Genomic DNA, 20220 nt, shown 5'->3' on the forward strand with positions numbered 1-20220 from the left:
CTGCTCATACAAATAAATATATACGAATAATATTATAAAGCTTTATATTTATTTTGAAAAAGTTAAATAGCTCTAAATTGATTTCTTGTGACTAAAGCGCAAAAAGAAATGAATATGCAAATTAACAATCTAACAAATGTGTCATGCCTCATGAAACATTTACAAAGTAGGTTATTTTGCATAGTTTGAAACCTGTTTACATCGACCAGCAGTCCTGTTCTTTTCTTTTTGAACATGCATAGCAAGTTTCTTTGCCAATTCTTGCACATTATTGCAACTGTTAAAATAGGATAAAAGTATCTAGATTATATATTGCGTCACCCTCATGATCATGCATGAGATACAAACAAAAAGACTGCTCCGTGCTGTCAAAATCTACAGAGTATCTTTAAACAAGAGAATAAGTCATTGGTTTCAAGAAGTCCAATTTTGATGGTCAAGCTCCAGTCAAAGCATACTAAACCTTTAGAACAATAGATCCCTGTTGTTTTTCTAATAAAGACAATGTTTAATTGGCACAACTCACAACAGGTTGATGGCTTAGAGCAGTGTTCTCAAACTTTTTACACTCTCTTAAGTGCCACGATTATGGCAGATGTCACAATGACCCTAATAATGACCACAATTAATTTTCATTGTATCATTTCACGTACCTTTTGATGTACGGCCAGTATTAAAAGTACCATAATTTAAAAACCAGTGACTTAAACTGGGAGAGCTTCACTCACATCCCCGGGGAGGCGGGGGACATTGAGTCCGAGTGGACCTTGTTTCATTCCTCCATTGTCGAGGCGGCTGTCCGGAGCTGTGGCCGTAAGGTGGTCGGTGCCTGTTGCGGCGGCGGCCCTCGAACCCGCTGGTGGACACCGGCGGTGAGGGATGCCGTCAACCTGAAGAAGGAGTCTTACAGAACCTTTTTGGCATGTGGGACTCCTGAAGCAGCTGACGGGTATCGACGTGCTAAGCGGAGTGCGGCCTCGGCGGTTGTGGGGGCAAAAACACGGGCGTGGGAGGAGTTCGGTGAGGACATGGAGAACGACTTTCGAACGGCTTCGAGGAGGTTCTGGACCACCATCCGGCGGCTTGGGGGTGGGGGGAATACTTCAAAGACCTCCTCAATCCCAAAAGCATATCTTCCTTTGAGGAGGCAGAGTCTGGGGACCCCGTGGCGGTCCCGCCCATCTCTGGGGCTGAGGTCGCTGAGGTAGTCAAAAAGCTCCTCGGTGGCAGGGCCCCGGGGGTGGATGAGGTCCGCCCGGAGTTCCTCAAGGCTCTGGATGTTGTGGGGCTGTCTTGGTTGACACGTCTCTGCAACATCGCGTGGACATGGGGGGCAGTGCCCCTGGACTGGCAGACCGGGGTGGTGGTTCCCCTCTTCAAAAAGGGGGACCGGAGGGTGTGCTGCAACTATAGGGGGATCACACTCCTCAGCCTCCCCGGGAAGGTCTTTTCGGGGGTCCTGGAGAGGAGGATCCGCAAGATTGTCAAACCTCGGATCCAGGAGGAGCAGTGTGGTTTTCGTCCTGGTCGTGGAACTCTGGACCAGCTCTATACCCTTAGCGCGGTCCTGGAGGGTGCATGGGAGTTCGCCCAACCAGTCTACATGTGCTTTGTGGACCTGGAGAAGGTGTTCGAGTATGGGGTTCCGGACCCATTAATACGGGCTATCCGGTCCCTGTACTCTCGGTGCCAGAGCTTGGTCTGCATTGCGGCAGTAAGTCGGACCTGTTTCCAGTGGGAGTTGGACTCCGCCAGGGCTGCCCTTTGTCACCGGTTCTGTTCATAACCTTTATGGACAGAATTTCTAGCCGCAGCCAGGGCGTTGAAGGGGTGCAGTTCGGTGGCCTCAGGATTGGGTCGCTGCTTTTTGCGGACAATCTAGTCCTGTTGGCTTCATCAGAGCATGATCTTCAGCTCTCTCTGGAGCGGTTTGCAGCCGAGTGTGAAGCGGCTGGGATGAGAATCAGCACCTCCAAATCCGAGGCCATGGTTCTCAGCCGGAAAAGGGTGGAGTGCAGCCTCTGGGTCGGGGATGAGATCCTGCCTCAAGTGGAGTTCAAGTATCTCGGGGTCTTGTTCAAGAGTAAGGGAAGGATGGAACGGGAGATCGACCGGCGGATCGGCACGGCTTCTGCAGTGATGCGGACTCTGCACCGTCCGTCGTGGTGAAGAATGAGCTGAGCCGAAAGGCGAAGTTCTCGATTTACCAGTCGATCTACGTTCCTACCCTCACCTATGGTCACGAGCTTTGGGTAGTGACCAAAAGAATGAGATCGCAAATACAAGCGGCCGAAATGAGCTTCCTTCGCAGGGTGGCTGGGCTCTCCCTTAGAGATAGGGTGAGAAGCTCAGCCATCCGCGAGGAGCTCAGAGTAGAACCGCTGCTCCTTCGCATCGAGAGGAACCAGTTAAGGTGGCTCGGGCATCTCATGAAGATGCCTCCTGGACGTCTCCCTGGTGAGATGTTCCTGGCACACCCCTCCGGGAGTTAAAGTTAGGTCAAAACCATTTTGACTTAACTTTTATCTAACAGGTATGAAACAGTTTTTAAACATTTACTTAGAAACAGTTGATACTACAGCCAATCATCAGTTTGATCACAGACAACTGAAAGGAAAAAGTTTTCTGTCCAAAACAAAGGTTTTCTCCTGAATCACCATTTGGCATCTCCAAAATGGCTGGGGGAAAGCTAAATCAATTAGCCTCAGGAGGCCACGCATTCATTCTCATTCGTCATTCACTGGGTTACCAGTGGCGGGTGGCCAAAAATGGCTCATGGAACAGACGCTCACTCAAGGAAACAGGGAGGAAAGGATTGAGAGGGAGCAGGCTCAGCTTATTGGATTTGCTCAGGAAAGTGATTACACCTTCCGCTTCCCAACAACCATGCCACCCTCTATGCATGTTAGCTGCTAAATGACAGTGACACACCTTGCCAGGGCATTCCTCCTGGCTGCTTTTATAGCTTTGCTTGAGAACCCATCAGAGCTTTAAGTGCAAACACTTTACCTTGTTTAGCAAATGGTTCATGCTGCAAACTGAATTTCCTTGTACTGCCACTTGCAGGGCGGTAGCTCGTGTTCATGCATGATTGTGTGTGTGAGATTAATGGAAAGGAGGGCTGCGTCTGTCTGTATATGATATACTGAATGTGTGTGTGTGTGTGTGTGTGTGTGAGAGAGAGAGAGAGAGAGAGAGAGCACATGTGTACAGTCTGCCGTGTGCATTTGAGAAATGACTGATGGAATTGGACGGAGCTGGAGTGCCGATGATAAATCAATTAGAGTGCGCAGGAGAATTAGGCTAATGAAGGTGACAGCAGGGCCAGTGTCCCACTCAGCTATGACTCAGTCCTTTGGTTGGGTGTGTATGTGTATGCGTTCCTATTGGATCCTACTCAGAGGTAATGATGCATTTTGCCTGTTCTTTGGGTCAAAACTTTAACCACTGTTATGATTAAGATCATAGATAAAGTACTACAATCACCTTTGACTTAAGTGTGAGATGATAGGTAACCTCCTGGTGACAAGCAATAGCATTGGCCATTGGTTTAAATGCCTTTGGTTTAAAATGTTTACCCATCAAGGACCTGTGACTTATAACTTGTGTGTCTCAGAACCAAAGGTGGAAGTTGTGTGATGTTGTTGTATTACCTCAAAACCCCTTAGGTTGGATGTCCAGGTATATGGTTGGGTCAGAATAGCAAGTAAATCTGAAACTGGATATATCATCTACAGTACTATCCCATTTCCTAAAGACAATCTTTTTTTTTTTTGTACTAGGAGAGTCATCTCTCCTAACATTAACCATGACCACAAAGTTTCCATTAGAACATTATACCTATCTTGTCCCGGGCTTTAGTGTCAGCAGTGAGGTTGGAGCTTGCAACCTAATGAATATGCCTCTCCTCAACCTCCCCTTCCAATTGTATGGAAGAATCTACTGTGGCCATATCTATACATATTCTATGCTACTGTGAAACACAATGATGCAGCATGGCAGACTGTGAAAAAGAGAGCCTCATTCTAAGATAACAAAAACATTTTGAGGTGATATCACACTAATGACAACATACTTACTGAATACTGAATATTATATTCCATTTATTCCAAACCACGATCTTTCTCTAGACTAAGAGATTAAATCTAACCAAACATAAACAATGGGTACATTCTGACTGGATTGCAAGTGGACTGAAAGAAAATTGTCCCCCACTGCAGATTGACAAGCAGTATTATGAATGTACATCAGATCTGTTGTGTAAAAGTCTCCCTAGTAGCAGAATATGGGGAAACTAGTTTGCACCACCATGTTGTATTACAGTTGTCCTTGCTTTGCGACCACACAAACCACAGTGTGTTTTATACAGTAAACTACTGGCCTAACTTAGCTTGAATACCTCGTTTTTATTTGATATTTTGCATTGTGTTGCTTTTAATGGCATTGGTTTTTCAGCCCTGATCACACTCGTTGCAATAGTTTATACACTGTTGCCCATTAAGTTGGAATAATTTCATTTTCAGACACATCCTCTTTTTATTCCTTTTATTTATATACAGCAGTTTAATTGTGGTTTAAGATACACTTTATCTATCAAGAATAAATCACATTGTCACAGTCATTTCACGAGAAGTGGTGAACAGGACAACAGTGTAGTTAGTACATTTTGGTACGGATTGGATTTTTAGCACCACTTATTTTTATTTTTGTCTTCTATTTTTTGTCTTCTATTGTGTAAAATAGAATTAAATCAATGTAAAGTTGGTCATAGGGCGGATTGTGCCTTGATGACTATAGGGAAATGTGAACACTACACGACCATTTGCTTTCTCAGCCAGCTGCCCACCATTCTTTCAGCTGTCATTCTTTTTGTCGGGATTCAAGCCCCTTCCTAATAGTGGTATTTATTTTCTGTCAGGCAATCTTTGTCTTAAACAGAATAGCATGCTTATTACACACACATTCACACTTTCAAGATGCTTGTGAGCATTTTGCGTCTTACATAGAGACTCAGATCCTCTTTGTTGAATTCTTACCAATCAGCTGCAGTTATTTTACTGGGTCCATTATGTATTTTCTCTCACACTTGTGGATAAGTGGCTAGATCCATGTTATTTAGGCTTTTTTCAGAGAAGCTAGGAGGAAGTTTTAACAGTAAAAGCTGATTTTGAGGGACAACCCATATAGTCAAACAACTTGTTTTAAGAAACGACATTTTCTGATATTCAGAAATCATAAAGGGAACAATTCTCACAGGAGACACATGTAACCACTTCAATCAGTGACATCTTGTTTGATACTTGAATGTTGTGAAGTTTGCTGAATTGTGAATAGTGAGTTTATATTTGTTATGGCAGTCTTGATGAATAAGAATGTACACAGATAAACCATGATATAGATCACTGAACAAAAAACAACAACCAAAACCCCCTCTTTATAGTCATCAAAGAACATCTTCAGTTATTTTATTTTACTTTTTTTTGCATTTATAAGCAGTATATAAACAGTTATTAATATGTTTTTATTCATGCATAAAGCATACTACAATATAGTTGTAACCGACTACAAAGACATTTTTTCTGTTAATGTAACTATCTTCAAGTAAGTCCTCCTGTGAAGTATCAGTAATACACATATTATTAAAAATGAATCTAAAATTTGATATTAATATAAAAGTGCAAGTATTTCTGTTATGTTTTATGCATTAATTACATTCAAATATATATTAATACCTTATCTTCATTCTCCATGACAAATGCCTCCATGGCTGCAGGCCATGCGTTGGGGCTGAAACCCCCTAACAAGTGAGCTACGAGAGCGCTCACCTATAAAGTTTAAACTATGCCTGTGAATGATTAGTACATTGGTAACATTGGTACACTAAAATATCCATAACAGTTTCGTGCAGGGGTCAAATTAAGACAGAGATATCTTCAGTCCACATCAAGTCCTGCTCGATTTTTCATTTTTTTTACTTTCCACTACGCGGATTTACCTTAAAGCACTGAACTGAAGTTATAGACTTGCAGAGATTAAACAGACCCTCCAGGAATTCGCGATGTTGCAATTTGCAATTTCAACGCAACTTTAGTGAATCCCCATGAATTCGGGGCGGTGTTGCAATTTTAACCAATCACCGCGATTTTTCCGCAACTTCCGCAATTTCCTCCGTGGCGGTGCGCTGCGACCGGCTCTGGGTCGGCTTGAAAAGGCTCAAGGGCAAAGGTGGGAGCTTTACAGCACCCGCCCGTCCGGACCTCGCCGCTTCCCGGGGCCAACTTTCACTTCCTCCCGCAACAAAATCACAACAAAAATGTAAAAAGCACTGCAACTTTCACTGCAATTCTTTTGAAAACCTCATGCAACATCAGGCATTTTAGGCCGCAACTATTTCAAAAAAGGCCCACGAAATCCTGGTGGGACTGATTAAATCATTTGCTGCAATCAGAGGTCATTCTCATAGTGTGTAGGGATATGTTGTTTTTATAATAAGCTTGCACCTTTTGTGGCTGTTTTATTCATGGTAGTGTAGTGTCTGTAATGTATATTAATAGAAAGGCTTTTCTTTTGGGACATTCTTTCTTGCTGTTATATGGTTTCCATTGTAAATCTGCTCTCTGCATCTATCCTGCATTACTACCACATATAGTTGCGTTTTATGTCAGAAAAATTTAAATTGCTGAGGAATCAGACCAATCCTTCTAGCTGTTGAGTGTACCTGTAAGTTCGGTAATTTTCTGTAACATGTAACATGCAAGGTGGCATGGAAAACATATGTTGGCTGTTAATCCTCCTCTTTGATTGATAGTCATATTGACAAAGGGCAGGACTGTTTGCCTGGTTACAGGAGAGCATTTACTGTAAGACGCTGATCAATATGTTTACAGCCTTTGAAAAGGAAACATGCTGAGGAGCTTTTACAAGGCCCCTGGACCAGTCAAGAAGAAAGCCATTTAGGACTTTGACTAAACTGATGAGCTCAGTCATATTCCTGGCAGAACAGTTGCAGTGCCCATCGTTCAGAATATAAATTCATCAACACTCGTCTGGGTCATAAGCAAATCTGACTGTAATGTGTGAATGCAGATTCACTATCACACAATGTAACAGCAGTGGCTTATATTGCACCTTTATACAGAGCAACAGATCAAGATCAGTTTATCAGTTTGAAGTTTGAGTCTTTGTGCACATGTCAATAGATTCAGCCAAATATTGTTTTTTCTTCTTTTAACAGTGTTGTCATGTGGTTTGTTAAAAGGTAGATCATTGCCTTCATTATCTACAAGAAACAATACCAAGGGGTATGTTTATAGGAGTATGCAATGCTGACTGTCATTTAGTATGGTTTTGTGGTTAAAAGTTATGAGAAACAACCTCACCAAAAACACAACAACATTGGTCATTTGTTCAAACAAAAAAAAAAAAAAGAAATGCCTAAAAATTATCTGGATTTGTTTTTCTGACAGGTGACATCTTGCAGTCGTGAAAATAATGACGATGGCTCTATAGCTACCATCTAAGTTGGAAGTTGCATGAAATTCTCTCCTATCAATAGCCAACAATAGCTTATTTTACCACAAACACAATCTTTGTCTAACCTTAATTGAGTATTTTTATGGAGACCATAACCATGCAGTTGGCAGTTCATAATTTTGGAAGAATCATATTCATTGTTTGGCACTGAGAAATGGTCTATTTTCTGTCTTATGTATGAGGACTTGTTGCAAAATAAAGAGAAAATGCTCAAACTAACTTTTAGCTATGTGTTTCCATGTTTTCGTACCGTTAGAAGCACATAATTGTTAAATTAGAGCAAAGACTGTTGCCATTATTCGTCCATTATGCTCAGCCTATTGAAATTAGTATCACATTTGGTTTGATCTCTTCTACTGCCCTCTAATGTAACAAAATCTGTAACATCACAGAGTAACATGATACTAAATAAAGTCTGCATGACTATGTGGTTTCAGCCCAAGGTTGGGTGTAATTGTGCCAAGAGCAAACCAAATACAAAACTGCAGTTAATCAAAATGGTCAACCATTTGTAGCCCAAAGCAGTTAAACTGTAGTGGTGTGCAAATGCTGTTTAATCCTTAAATGGGAAAGTGGCTTACAGCCAGACAAGTTTCTCTTCTATTTTACTCGTGTCATAGACTGAGGCTAACAGACAGGTAGGAAGAAGGCCAGTGCACTTGGAAGGCAAACCTACAACTTGTTCCAAGCTTTGCTCCTCATTTAATTTTTATATTACCTCAAATTTACTGCCACAGTCTTCAAATCATAAATATGAATGCACTTGGAAGTCACAGCAAGGTAACAATACCTGTCTCTTCAGTAGAGACACTCTAATTATCAAGTCTGGGAAAGTGCTGTTTCATGCCACATTCATGTTAGATTTAGTGTGAAATGTGAGGTAGTAAAAGAGTTTTAAATCACCTTATGGTTACATGTATGGCATGTGGAAATGTTGTCTATGTGTCCAGGTTCTTTTTTGTTGGTGTAAATCTTTTACAACTTGTGTACAAATGCTGGACACAAAGCAATCAATCTATCAATTCTGATGTCCATTTCCCCTCTGTAGCTACCAGGAAATTGTAATAATGTTGTTTTGTTGTAAATTACCTAATTAATTTAATTATCCCAAATCACTGTTATTTTGTGGTCATTCCAATGAGTTACACATGGATGTTTCTCAGTTGTATACAAGTTGATGTCCCATTCTTTTACTTTTTCTGCTTTGACATGAATGCATGCTGCAGCACTATTCACCAGAGAAGAAGAGGTAAATCTCTAAAGTAATCCTTGTCATTTGCTGGCACTGAAGCAGACACTCAGAAAATCTCTCCTTTTGGCTAGAGTATGACTTTCTCCTTTGGGTCGTGTCCAGTGTAAAATGACAGAGAAAGAAAGCAAGGTAGCGTTGCCAACAAGAAGACATAAATAATAGAATATAAAAGAGAACAGGGAGAAGGGGATGCAGAGAAATGATTAAACTAAATAATGTAAAGAAGCTGTCTTGTGTAATGTTATGCAAATTATAGCTTTCGATAATAAGAGCTTTGAGCTTGAATGGGTTGAACAAAAAACAAGCATCATATTTATAGAGGTCTTGGAGCCCTGACATGGCTAAGAGACCCCTGCACCTGCCCAGAGCTTCCTCCCATCCTCCCCACAGCTCACTAACAGTAGGGTGGGATGGGGATGATGCAGCTTCCTAACCTGCCATCAGCCAGCTGCTCTCAACCAGGCTCCGAAGAAAGAAAAAAAAACACAACCAGTGTGAACCAGTTAGAGTCATGCTACCAGTAAACAAAAGCATCACCACATTTTTCTGCCTTGTTAAAATATGGAATAAACATCACAAGTCAGGCAACGAAGACACGGTTTCGGATATTAGGTTTTTTCTATAGGTTAATATTTGAAATTTGTGACAACCAAAAAAGCAGATAACAGTGTCCTCATGCTGCTTTGTCAGAATCAGACTGAGAAGACAGGTTTTCAGGTTTTTGAACTTAAGCCTAAAGGTTTCTACAGTGCAGTAACTTAATGTAAGCTGAATCTAGACACATCTGCCTTAATGTGGTGGATTGATTTAAGTCTGTTACATTTTTCATCCTAATTACTTATTCACAACTCCTTCTTCACTAACTTTCTTAACACTCTGTATCTATAGTATTGAGTAGTTCACATATTTTTTTCTTATTCCTAAATAAAATTAGGAATACTTAATCTTTTTCATTAATTAATTTACAAATGATGGAGGAGGATGAAAAATGCTAAAGAATGACTGTACAGATCACAGATTTTACTCTCTTTTAGGTTTACTCTCAGCTACATATTTTACAGCTCTAACTATCTAGTCTGTTCTAGCCTTAAATATTAAATAATTAGTAAGACATTTATGCGTATTTAAAAGTGCCTGATAATAAATATTGTATTTAAACTTAAGGCATTTAGTAGGTAGTCATCACTACAAACAGCCAATACAACAGCGTACAACAGTCAGAGTTATAGTTCCTCTGTGATCACAGAAAGATGGTGTAAACCAGAATAAGATTAAGAAAGAAAAAGCATAATTTTAACAAGCAGTAAGAGCAAATTAAAGGAATGGGGATATTATGTAGAGGACTTGATCTCACATAATGTGTGTGAAAGTTTGCCTTTTAAAACAGTACAGTGATGTCCATTTAAGTTGTATCCTGCTCATTTTGACAATATGGCTAGCTGGTTGTGAGCTCAGCAAAGACAAAGCAAAGGATCTGTATCAGTTGGCCTTTCTAAATCAAATGCTTAGCTCCAGCAGAGTTCTCTGTTGTGTTTATTGAGACTATAATTGCCCATGTCTGTCCTCAAGCATTCCCCTATAGTAGTCTCTAATTCGACTCCAAAGCTCTCTGAAGTAGATTTTCTTGTTTAATTCAATGCGCTTCATCATTATAGGAATTTTCATTCTCATTTAACACAACATTTTGTACAGGTTACTACAGTTGCACCCATTCATATTGCTACCTGTTTAATGTAAAATGTATTGTTAACCACCATTTTTTCAAAAAGGATGGTGGAAAGGGATGTTTATTATTAAAGTTTAACAAGAAATAAATCATTAAGAAAACAAAAACTGAAGCCTCAGCTTTGCATACTGAAAGTGGGTAAACACTGATTCATCTTTTTATGTCCAATGTAAGACAGGCTATCAGTATACTGTTACTGGTTACAATGAGTAGTTTACCTAGTGTGATTTTAGCTTTGAGATTTGCGTTTGCCCCAATTACAGTGAATGGTTTTAGATATCTCATCTGGTTCAAGAGATTTTCAGGAGCCTCTGATGTCTTATGCTGTAATATTTATTGACGCTTGGCCAAGGTAGAATTAGAGACACTCTCAAAGTACATCAGAAGTGCCGAGTCACTCTCACATTCTGCCGAACTCGTGCTCGTGGATAGACTTTAAACCCAAAGATAACACCACACACCACACATACTATACGCCCAGAATTAGTCAAAGAGAATGTTTTTACCCATGGAGGTGTTATTGTCAGTATATTCTAGTCTGAAGACACTGTTGTCTATTTATGCCAATTGGAACGAAAACAGCAAGCTATCCATTATGTCTAAGAAGGCAGCAATCCACACCCACAGTGTTGAGATAGGCTGGCACCTACTGTTCCCAATCAAAGCCAAACAATTAATACTGCCGAGGACCTCAAGGCCCACACGTGACCTTGTGTAACCTAAGGATAGAAAATTCCATAACGCATATCATTGTATCCGTGTGTGTGCATGTGTGTGTAAAAGACAGAAAATTGAGAAGGATTTGTTGTGGAAGTTGTGGCAATTGAGAGAGATTAGTAAAAGACCATTACTGTAATATCTACTGCAACAACATAGACCATCTATAGCCAAGAATGTTCACAATTTACGATTAACAGCAAAAAAAAAAAAAAATCATTATAACATCCTGTGAGCTGCATTGCTTTTCAATTAACTGGAACAGTGTTACTATGACGTCCAAACCATTTCCTATTAAACCTCAAGATGCATGCCATATTCATTACCTGGATATTCCTTTCATTTAGTATTTACTCAACAAATAACAGAACTATTAAGAATTTAGTTTATTCATTTTCTATTATACATGTACATAAATAGATCCTACCTAGCAATTCAGCAGGGGAACTATTCAAATTTAACTGATATGGTCAGTCTGTTCTGACATGGTGAGTGTGTTCTGAAGGTTGACTTAACCCCAAAACATTTTAATTCCAGTATGGTGAGTATGTAGTAGTATGATTTTTTTTCACCAGAGTAGCGACATTTAAAATATAATCTGAAATGATGAAATGAATGAAAATATATCATCAGAATCATCTGTTAATTCATATGTTAATGTCATCATATTATACATAAAGTATGCACCTTCTGCTTTCTGGGAAAGGAGGGTAAATGTGTATGGGAATACAGCACTTTTGTGTTCTATAATTTGCATGAATGAGTGTACAAGCTATTATATGTATTATATATTATATTATTATTCTGTTATATTATACCTCTGTTTTCCTAGTTACACATTTTATATGATTTTATACCTTTAAAGTTGACATAAATCTGAGCAGTATAGTGTTTCTTTGATGATGGCTAAGAGGATTATCTTCATAAAGAAGATAATCCTCTTTTCCCTAGTTTTCAATTGTCTTGGATGTTAGTGTTTTAATGTTTACAAGTATTTTATCTCTGTCTTCCCATTTTAGTTATGGATCACTGATATCAAGTGGTTGGAGTAAATAAGCTTCTAACTGACTTGAGTAATGAACTATGATACCAGGGGCATTTTGATAGTAGCTCCGACCGACAATGTGGGGAACTAGATGAGGACAGACTGCTCTCTAGAGAATATGTTCTCCAGGAATCGCTTCAATGGACAACATGGATCAGGTGTTGCCCCTAAAGGAGGCACAAAGGCAAAAGTCCATTCTCCCAAAAAGAGGGCTCCAAACCCCAGGGTAGCTTTAGTCATTCGGGGTAAAATACATCGTCTCTTGCAAGGTTCTGCAGACCACCATGTCCCAGATTCGCACCTCTATTATGCAGGTATTGAGGACGATGAGAGGGAAGCACAGGAGGGCAGAAAGGAGCACAGAAGCGTATATCCAAAGGTTAGTCCCAGGACTGAAGCCTACTCTCCTAAAGTGTCAAATGGTAAAGGACATGGAGTACCACTGGGGCCACCATGTGTAGGAGAGGTGGAGCTGAACAGAGAGGGATGTATAAGAATACCCTGCACTTTGCAGCATAAAAGCTGCAGATCACCAGCAAATCGGAAACGTATCTCCTTTGAGGGTGAAATTCGGACAACTCCTGAGCAGATGAGAACACCCCCACACTACAGTCAAATAGGCCCAGACATAAATAGCACTAAATTTGCAGGAGCAACTGGAAGGGATTTTGCTTCACCCTGTATTCGGCCAAAGAGACCCTATTCCACTGGTGACTGTGTGGACTACAACTTCAACAGAGCTCTCCCAGGTACACTGCTGGAAGAGGATGAAGATAAAGAGGAGGAGTCAAGTGCTGTCATTGAGCACATTCTTAAAGAGCTGAGGGGAATCAACAAGATCCAGGAGGAAATCTCCGACCTCAGGGATTACCTGACCTCAGTTCGAGGGTCAGTTGATGAAGTATCATCCTGTGTAGATGCTGTATTGTTGGAGATTGAAGGCATTCGTTCTAGCAACAAGTCAGGTTCAGGGGTACATGCTGGAACCTGGTCAGGTGTAGGATGCAAGGATGGACAATCTACCCGCAGAAGGCCAGCTAGTGCTTATGGTAGTTTAGGGAGTGCAATGCCAAAGTCTCATTCAAATCTGTTTCCTCAAGTCTGCAATGAGCGCCATAGCATCCATGGAGAATTACTGTTACCAAGGACAGAAGAGTCTGTTGTGTCCCCAATTGCTGAATCAGTGGATAACCAGGAACTGGAGGAACAAGAGGACATCTCTGACCACAGCTCAGATATCCCAGTAGGTGCCATAGCAAGAAAACTAAGCTTTGGGTACCTGGAAAGGCAGGATGGACAAGACTGTCCAAGCACCAGCTCCTTGTCTTCTGGTCATAGTTCCAAGTCTGAGTCAGATCTAGAGAGACTATCCTGTAGTCATGGAAGAAAGCAGCAACAAGCCGATGTTGGGGAAGAACATTGGACTAACACCGGATTACCACACATTGCCACTGGGGAATCTGTATGGCATAGGGAAACTGCTTATCTCCAGGGCAATAGCCTGGAGGTGCAGGAAGGTCAGAGCCCTCTTTGCTGTGAAGGAGCTGGTAACTGGGATCACTACAGAGGTGCAGGAGGATATGGTACATCAGGGCAGTGCTCCACAGGAAGCTCAGAACATCTTTCTGTTCGCTCTGGGAAACATTATAACTCACCTGCTAGCAATTCTAGCAGGGAGGAATGGCAATCACGGAGGAGAAGGCCTCAAACACAATCTGGGATTCATGTCCCAAAAGATACAAGCCTGGAAAACCCCTCTATAGGATATGATTGTGTTGTAGATTTTTCCTACCCTCAAAGTTCTGGTTACCATTCAGTTGATGTGCATGATGGAGAAGCAGGGGAATTTGACTATGGTCAATCAAATGACCTGAGCTATACAGTAGACTGTCAAGCTGAGAGTTATCAGGAAAATTATTTAGCCTATGAAGAGTCTTCAGCAGTGACATGGGCTGAGGCATCTTTATGTACCACTGTAGCTGATGTGGATAGGACATTCATCCAAGAGAATGAAGCCATTAACCAAAGCTTAGAAAACCAACTCCCTCATCCTGGAAGTGCCGATGTCCAAGCTGGTGGTTTTACTGTCAAGCGCATAGGCCGAGCTGTACTTGATTTTAGCTCTGCCTTGCGGGGGGCATTGCGCAAACTTGAAGGACCTGGAGCCCAGAATCCTGGAGAGGAAACAGACTTTGAAATAGCAATGCCTTATGACCTTCCTCCAGCTGAGTTGCCTTCAAAACCTTTATGTTATGAGGCACAATTTGAATCTGATAAAACCCCAAAAGGTGATGTGGTTGACCATGGTATTACTGTTGGGGAATTGAGCATAAACAGTACTTTAGACAAATTAGATACTTTCTCTGTGGAACCTATGCCTGAAGAAGCCAACAACAGCCTTATATTGGAATCTACAGACATCTGCCAACATCCTACCTGTTCGGAAAAGATTCCCCCTTGCCTAGAAGAACTTTCAATTTGCCCTGATCCAATTTCCAGTAGCACTGCAATACTGCCTCCACCTGATGGCCTTACAGAACAACCTGCAGAAGGCCCTGAAAATGGTCCTACAGATGGTCCTACAGATCTAATGGTTAAAGCCCAGCTTTCGCAATGCACCACAACAGAATCCCTCTCTGTCTCCCTCTTGGCTGATGAACCTATAGTACCAGGGGAGCAGGGAGAAAATGAGGTGCCACAGCCATCCAGCACAGACTTTGTGGCCCCAGTGGATGAAGCAGAAGGAGATGAAGCAAAGAAACCCACAGAGATAAGCCAGATGGATGAACGAAGGCTAAAGTGCCTGAGGACCTTTCAGCAGATTCTGCGGGAGAAAAGGGAAACCAGGCGCAACCTCGCCAGTATGACCATGTCGACCTTCTCTCAGGATGATTTTGAACCAGGTAGTCAGCACAGAAGTTGAAATCATCTTTTGTTTCATCATGTGCATTTTTTTTCTTGTTTCATTTCAGTAAATAAGTTATTCATTAATTTTGATTCACTGATCTTTCTTTGTTTGGCATTGATATTTTTTGTATTTTCAATTATTTGAGTTACTTGAATTTCTTTTCATGATTTTATGTTGAAACTGATACATGTTATACAACATTTAGCGGTCAAAAAAGTATTGTTGGTTTGCAAACTTTCCTTTTACATCCTACCTTTTTGTCCTCACTGACTCTCTCACTGTAAACTCTCACTGTTGAAACTCTTTGATCTGTCACAGTTGCAGTGCAATATGTACACTGATAACCGCCAGTGTCTTCTTTGGGTATGTTCATCAAGCAGTTATGAATAAGCCCCTGTACCAAACGGTCCCTTGAGTATTTACTGTACCAAACGGTCTCTGCTGATACTATAATTTTCTACCCCGTTGAGAGTAATGTATCACCGGCCATTCATGAGTCCCTTATTTCTCTTCAAAGCTCCAGCAGCAGCCATTTGCTGAATTAGAAAACATTAATTATCTGCTTGGAAAGCAAGCTTGACATTAAAGAGCAAGGGGAAGGGAAATATTAAGAGCCATTTTCATGATAAATTATACATGTTAATGAAACATTTATGACCCCAGACCTCCTTCCTTCCCTCTGAAAACTTGTGGTGGCGCTGCTTTTTAAATTACTCAAGTATTTTTAACAACTTGAATAATCCATGGTGTGTTTTGTTATTTCACACGATGAGTCAAAATTGACCATGACTATTTTTCTTTTTTCCTCTTATGCTATTTTACAGATGGAAGTCAAGATGGAGATCAGGTTACCTCTTTTGTGGTTTCTCCCCCATTAACATTATTAACATGACGTCCTTTAAAGAAGATGTTCTCTCTGTGCAGTTTTTTTGTATATTATTTAAACATTTTCTAATGCCTTTGTCTCTCTTTTGTTTATATCACTTTCTGTCATTTTTTGGAAAATGCTAATGAAATAGCTTTAGGTTCCATTACATGTCAGCCTCAGTACATCTGTGCCCTTTTAATAACATTTGCTGTCATAAAAATGCCACACAGGAATAGGTCAGTATTGATTAGGACACAATATCTTAAATAATATTGAGTCATGTTGAATCTGTCAAGCTGTGGTATTTCTTTACTAACTGTCACAAACACACACACACACACACACACACAAAACACTCTTAGGAAGCCAAAATCAATATTCGGTGTCCGTTTACTGGGCGTATGTATGGTTTTGTAGGTGTTTACTTTACACAAGGTGAAAGCAGATTTATGATGCTCATATATGCAGTGGGGCAATATGATTGATTCAAATGTCCTCTTTGGCATGCAGAACTGAAACTCAACCAACCAGTACAGGCCAATTGCTTCTCTCCTGTTCTTTCTTTGTTGTTGCTTGTGCATGCTCCAGTGTCATGAAACCAATAAAAGCTGTCAGCTTTCAAATGGCTAAATTCCTGACCTTTGACATGCTATTGCAGAGCCGAGATCAAGATGGAGACCCCAGCAAGCACCCATGGGCCAAGCCAGGGTCAGTAAACACTTTTTGGTATCTGTGTGTGTAAATAGAGAATAAGATATCCTGCTACAGTGTTTGCACCTGGATTTTCTTTATTTAAATATTGATTATTGACATTATTTGTTTGTTTGTTTGTACAGAGGAAACACACCGTTTGGCATTGACAGCATGCCAGACCTCCGCAAGAGGAGGCCGATTCCACTTGTTAGTGAACTGGTAAGTGCACATCAGTCAATATCTGCTCACTGCCTTTGCCAAACCTTGACTTTTTCATAGCTTAAACTAAGCATTGCCAGAATGATTTTTTTTTTCATCAATACTGACTAAGTGGAGAGCAAGGACAGAAGTGAGTATGTTAAACTGAACTAAATTCATCTCCTACATCGAAACAGTAAAACCTTATATTGAAGAACATTTAGAATTAGATTTAAAAGGTTAAGCAATATATTAACAAGTTGTAAATGTATCTTTGAAGGTGAAGTCACATGACACTTTGCTCATGGTGTTCATACAAAACGAATAACATGTGCAATCAAGTCTCCCAACTCAAGACATTTGTTTAATATGTATACATACTGTTTATACATAACTGAAATTATCTTAAGTCACAAATTACTGACACGGTCAAGTTTGTCTTGCGTATGTTGCATACTTACCCTGAAAATCTTACTGTATTTATATGGTGTTGTGGTTTAAAATAAAAAATATATATATTTGGTAAATAAAATTAACTAGCTACTGTGACCAAAGATACTCTCCATTTTCCACTATTGATTCATAACAGGCTTGGCAAGTTTAATCCAGCCAGTGCTGTCCAACTCCCTTACGTGTGTTGGTTAGTTGATAATATATTTCCTGAATATGAACAACAACAACGAAACAGATTCAGAAATTAGATCATTTCACACTGAATTTAATACTATATTAAGATTATATAAGATTAATGAGCCTGTAAGAAACACAACAGGTATACATATAAATGGTCCACTTTGTCACAGAGCCCCTGGTTGTTTAATCTCGAAGAGCCTTATTGTCCATTTGTATAGTTAGAAGTTGTATATCATCATCTTTAGCTGTATATTATAAAATAATACTCCTATTTTCACTTTTCTTTCTTCAGCAGCTATAAACTCCTCCACTTGCATAGAGATATAGATGTAGATTTTTGTTTATATACCAGTCACAAAAATGGTGCAGGCTTCCTGTGCTGCTGGATTGCCAATGTGTACTCTGTTTTTCTTTCTCTTTGGGACTGCTGTGCACCAGATGCTCCGACACCGTTGGGTTATAGATTTTAGCTGTAACGGCCTGTTAGTTTTTGCCTCAGCATTGGAAGTAGCAGAGAAAAGTCATGTTAACAAGCTGACTGAGTGATACCAGTGTTTTACATGTTTCAATCAGCTGATCTGATCCTTCAGGAATGATTGCTTGCAGGCTACATACAGGATAGATACTGTATGAAGAAGCACTTCTGCAGTGGCACCTGCCGTGGAATAATTGTTTACAAGCACTAAATAGCTGGATTCAAGGTGATACTGCTGAACTCTCAGAGGGGAACCTGTTTGTGTGTAACCTTTGCTGTTTTCTTGTTTTCTTTGCTTGCGCATGTTGTCTCCCTCCCTTCGACTGCCCTCAGGCTATGGTGAGTAAAAGAAAACTGTGTTATACTATTTGATTGATGTCCTCATTTCAAACTCTCTAATAGTCCACATTGTAGCAAAGCATTTAAATCTGCCCTGTCTGAAGTTTTCTTATGTGTGTTTACACAAAGTTCGTGTGTGGATTCACACATATGCACAAGCACACCCACATACAAATATCAGTCATTGTTCCCATGTATTTCAAAATGTTCGAACCAACACAGGAAAAATCAATTCCTTCTGGAAAATGCTTTAAGCTTTCCTACAGCCAACTGATGCTTAGTGAGTGAGAAGCTTTTTCTCTGATTGTTTTTTTTAATTAACAGGCTTGTTTTGCTGTGATTCATCAAGTCAAAAACACACCTGCCACTCTCACAAACAAATGCTAATAATTGTTGTGGTTCATTGTGTCTTTCTCCCTTTAGTCTCTACTTTACAGGCTTTAGGCTGAGATGTATCTGAGTGGTTAGAGCTGTGAATATTCAGCCACTGGGATCTAAAAAAAACTGACTTATGATTAAAGAAACTTGTCTCCTTTGATTTGAACTTTCTCAGAGAGAAGGTCACACAGCAGAAGTTTGAGTAAAAAAACACCTACAGTATGACATTTAAAGAGATAAAAAGGCTTGTCTATTCTTCTCTTCAATCTAGTCTAACCACATTTAGTATGCCAACTTACACAATGAAGAGAAAAAAACAGACAGAAGCGAGATTGATGGAGAGGAACACAAATACTGTATGTGCAAATGAGACTGAAACAATTTGGAGATGAACTATAACAGCCAACAGAAGCAAAACACAAAGATATAACATTACAAGGAATAAAATCTACAACATATAAATGGATAAATGTGATCATTTTTCCTGAGTTTGCTACTTCTTTAACATGTTGTTAAACTTAGTAAACACACACTAGGCACTTTTGTTGCCATCGTATGAATTTAGAACAGTGATTACATTTTCTCCTGCAAGTCTAAGTTTTGAGACTTTCTTGTTATCTCAAAAGATTTATGCTGCCCTAATTTAAAACTCAGTGCAAACCTGTGCCCAGTCCATCTTACCCAACCACATACACCACAACATTTTTTAGACCCTTTACTGGGCACATTTCAGCTATTTTGTACCTTGACTTTTTCTCTTGTCATGGTATTATAAAAATAATATTAAAGATGATGAGGTGAGCCATAGCTGGAGAGCTTAATAAGCACCTCATTAAGCACTTAAGCACTTAAGTGTGTAATATCTTTGATGATCTGTGTGGTCCATAGTACAGTAGTCACCTGGAGTCCTGCATATTTGCTCTCTCTACATCAAGGATTACTATGGAAACTATGGGAAACAAGTCTTGTCCTTCTTCTGTTGTCTTTGACATTTATAATGTCAAATAACAAAAAATAAACACACCAACTATCAAAAACATTTCATTAAAAGAAGTTTCTTTAAGTAAAGAGATATGCAGTATGCTGATGAATCACAGGATGCAGTATCAAATTGCAATCTATTTCAAGGACATTTCTGAGGTGCATCAGAGCTTTAAAGTGCACTGCCTTTGAATTTTGAGTTTTTTGTATAGCTTAAGTTGATAGCCTTAGGATGGAAACCTCGCCATTCTCTCACCATCAGACACTGGGCACTTACTTTTCTAGATGTAATTTATCTAGAACTATCAACTGCTAGAATTAATGGCGCTAATGAGACTACCATAAACAACTGGCGTGCAACAGCTGACTCACTGAAAGAACTTATAAGATAAGGTCTTCCCTTACTTGAAGGACCCCTCTGTCCTTCTTGTTTCTCCTGATTGGGTTTGTGTGTGTATGGATGTGTGCGCGCGT

General features: G+C 40.1%; 1 protein-coding gene across 1 annotated transcript in view; it reads left to right on the top strand.

Annotated features, from left to right (window-relative positions):
- Positions 1-20220, top strand: part of LOC109139006 (protein unc-13 homolog B) — a 105410-nt gene that overhangs the window by 83480 nt on the left and 1710 nt on the right. Inside the window, exons 12-13 of the mRNA XM_027273847.1 lie at positions 16708-16757; positions 16886-16961. Coding sequence (XP_027129648.1) covers positions 16708-16757; positions 16886-16961 — 126 coding nt within the window. The remainder of the gene's footprint in view (positions 1-16707; positions 16758-16885; positions 16962-20220) is intronic.

Source organism: Larimichthys crocea, chromosome III, assembly GCF_000972845.2.
Source record: "Larimichthys crocea isolate SSNF chromosome III, L_crocea_2.0, whole genome shotgun sequence".
NCBI lineage: Eukaryota > Metazoa > Chordata > Actinopteri > Sciaenidae > Larimichthys > Larimichthys crocea.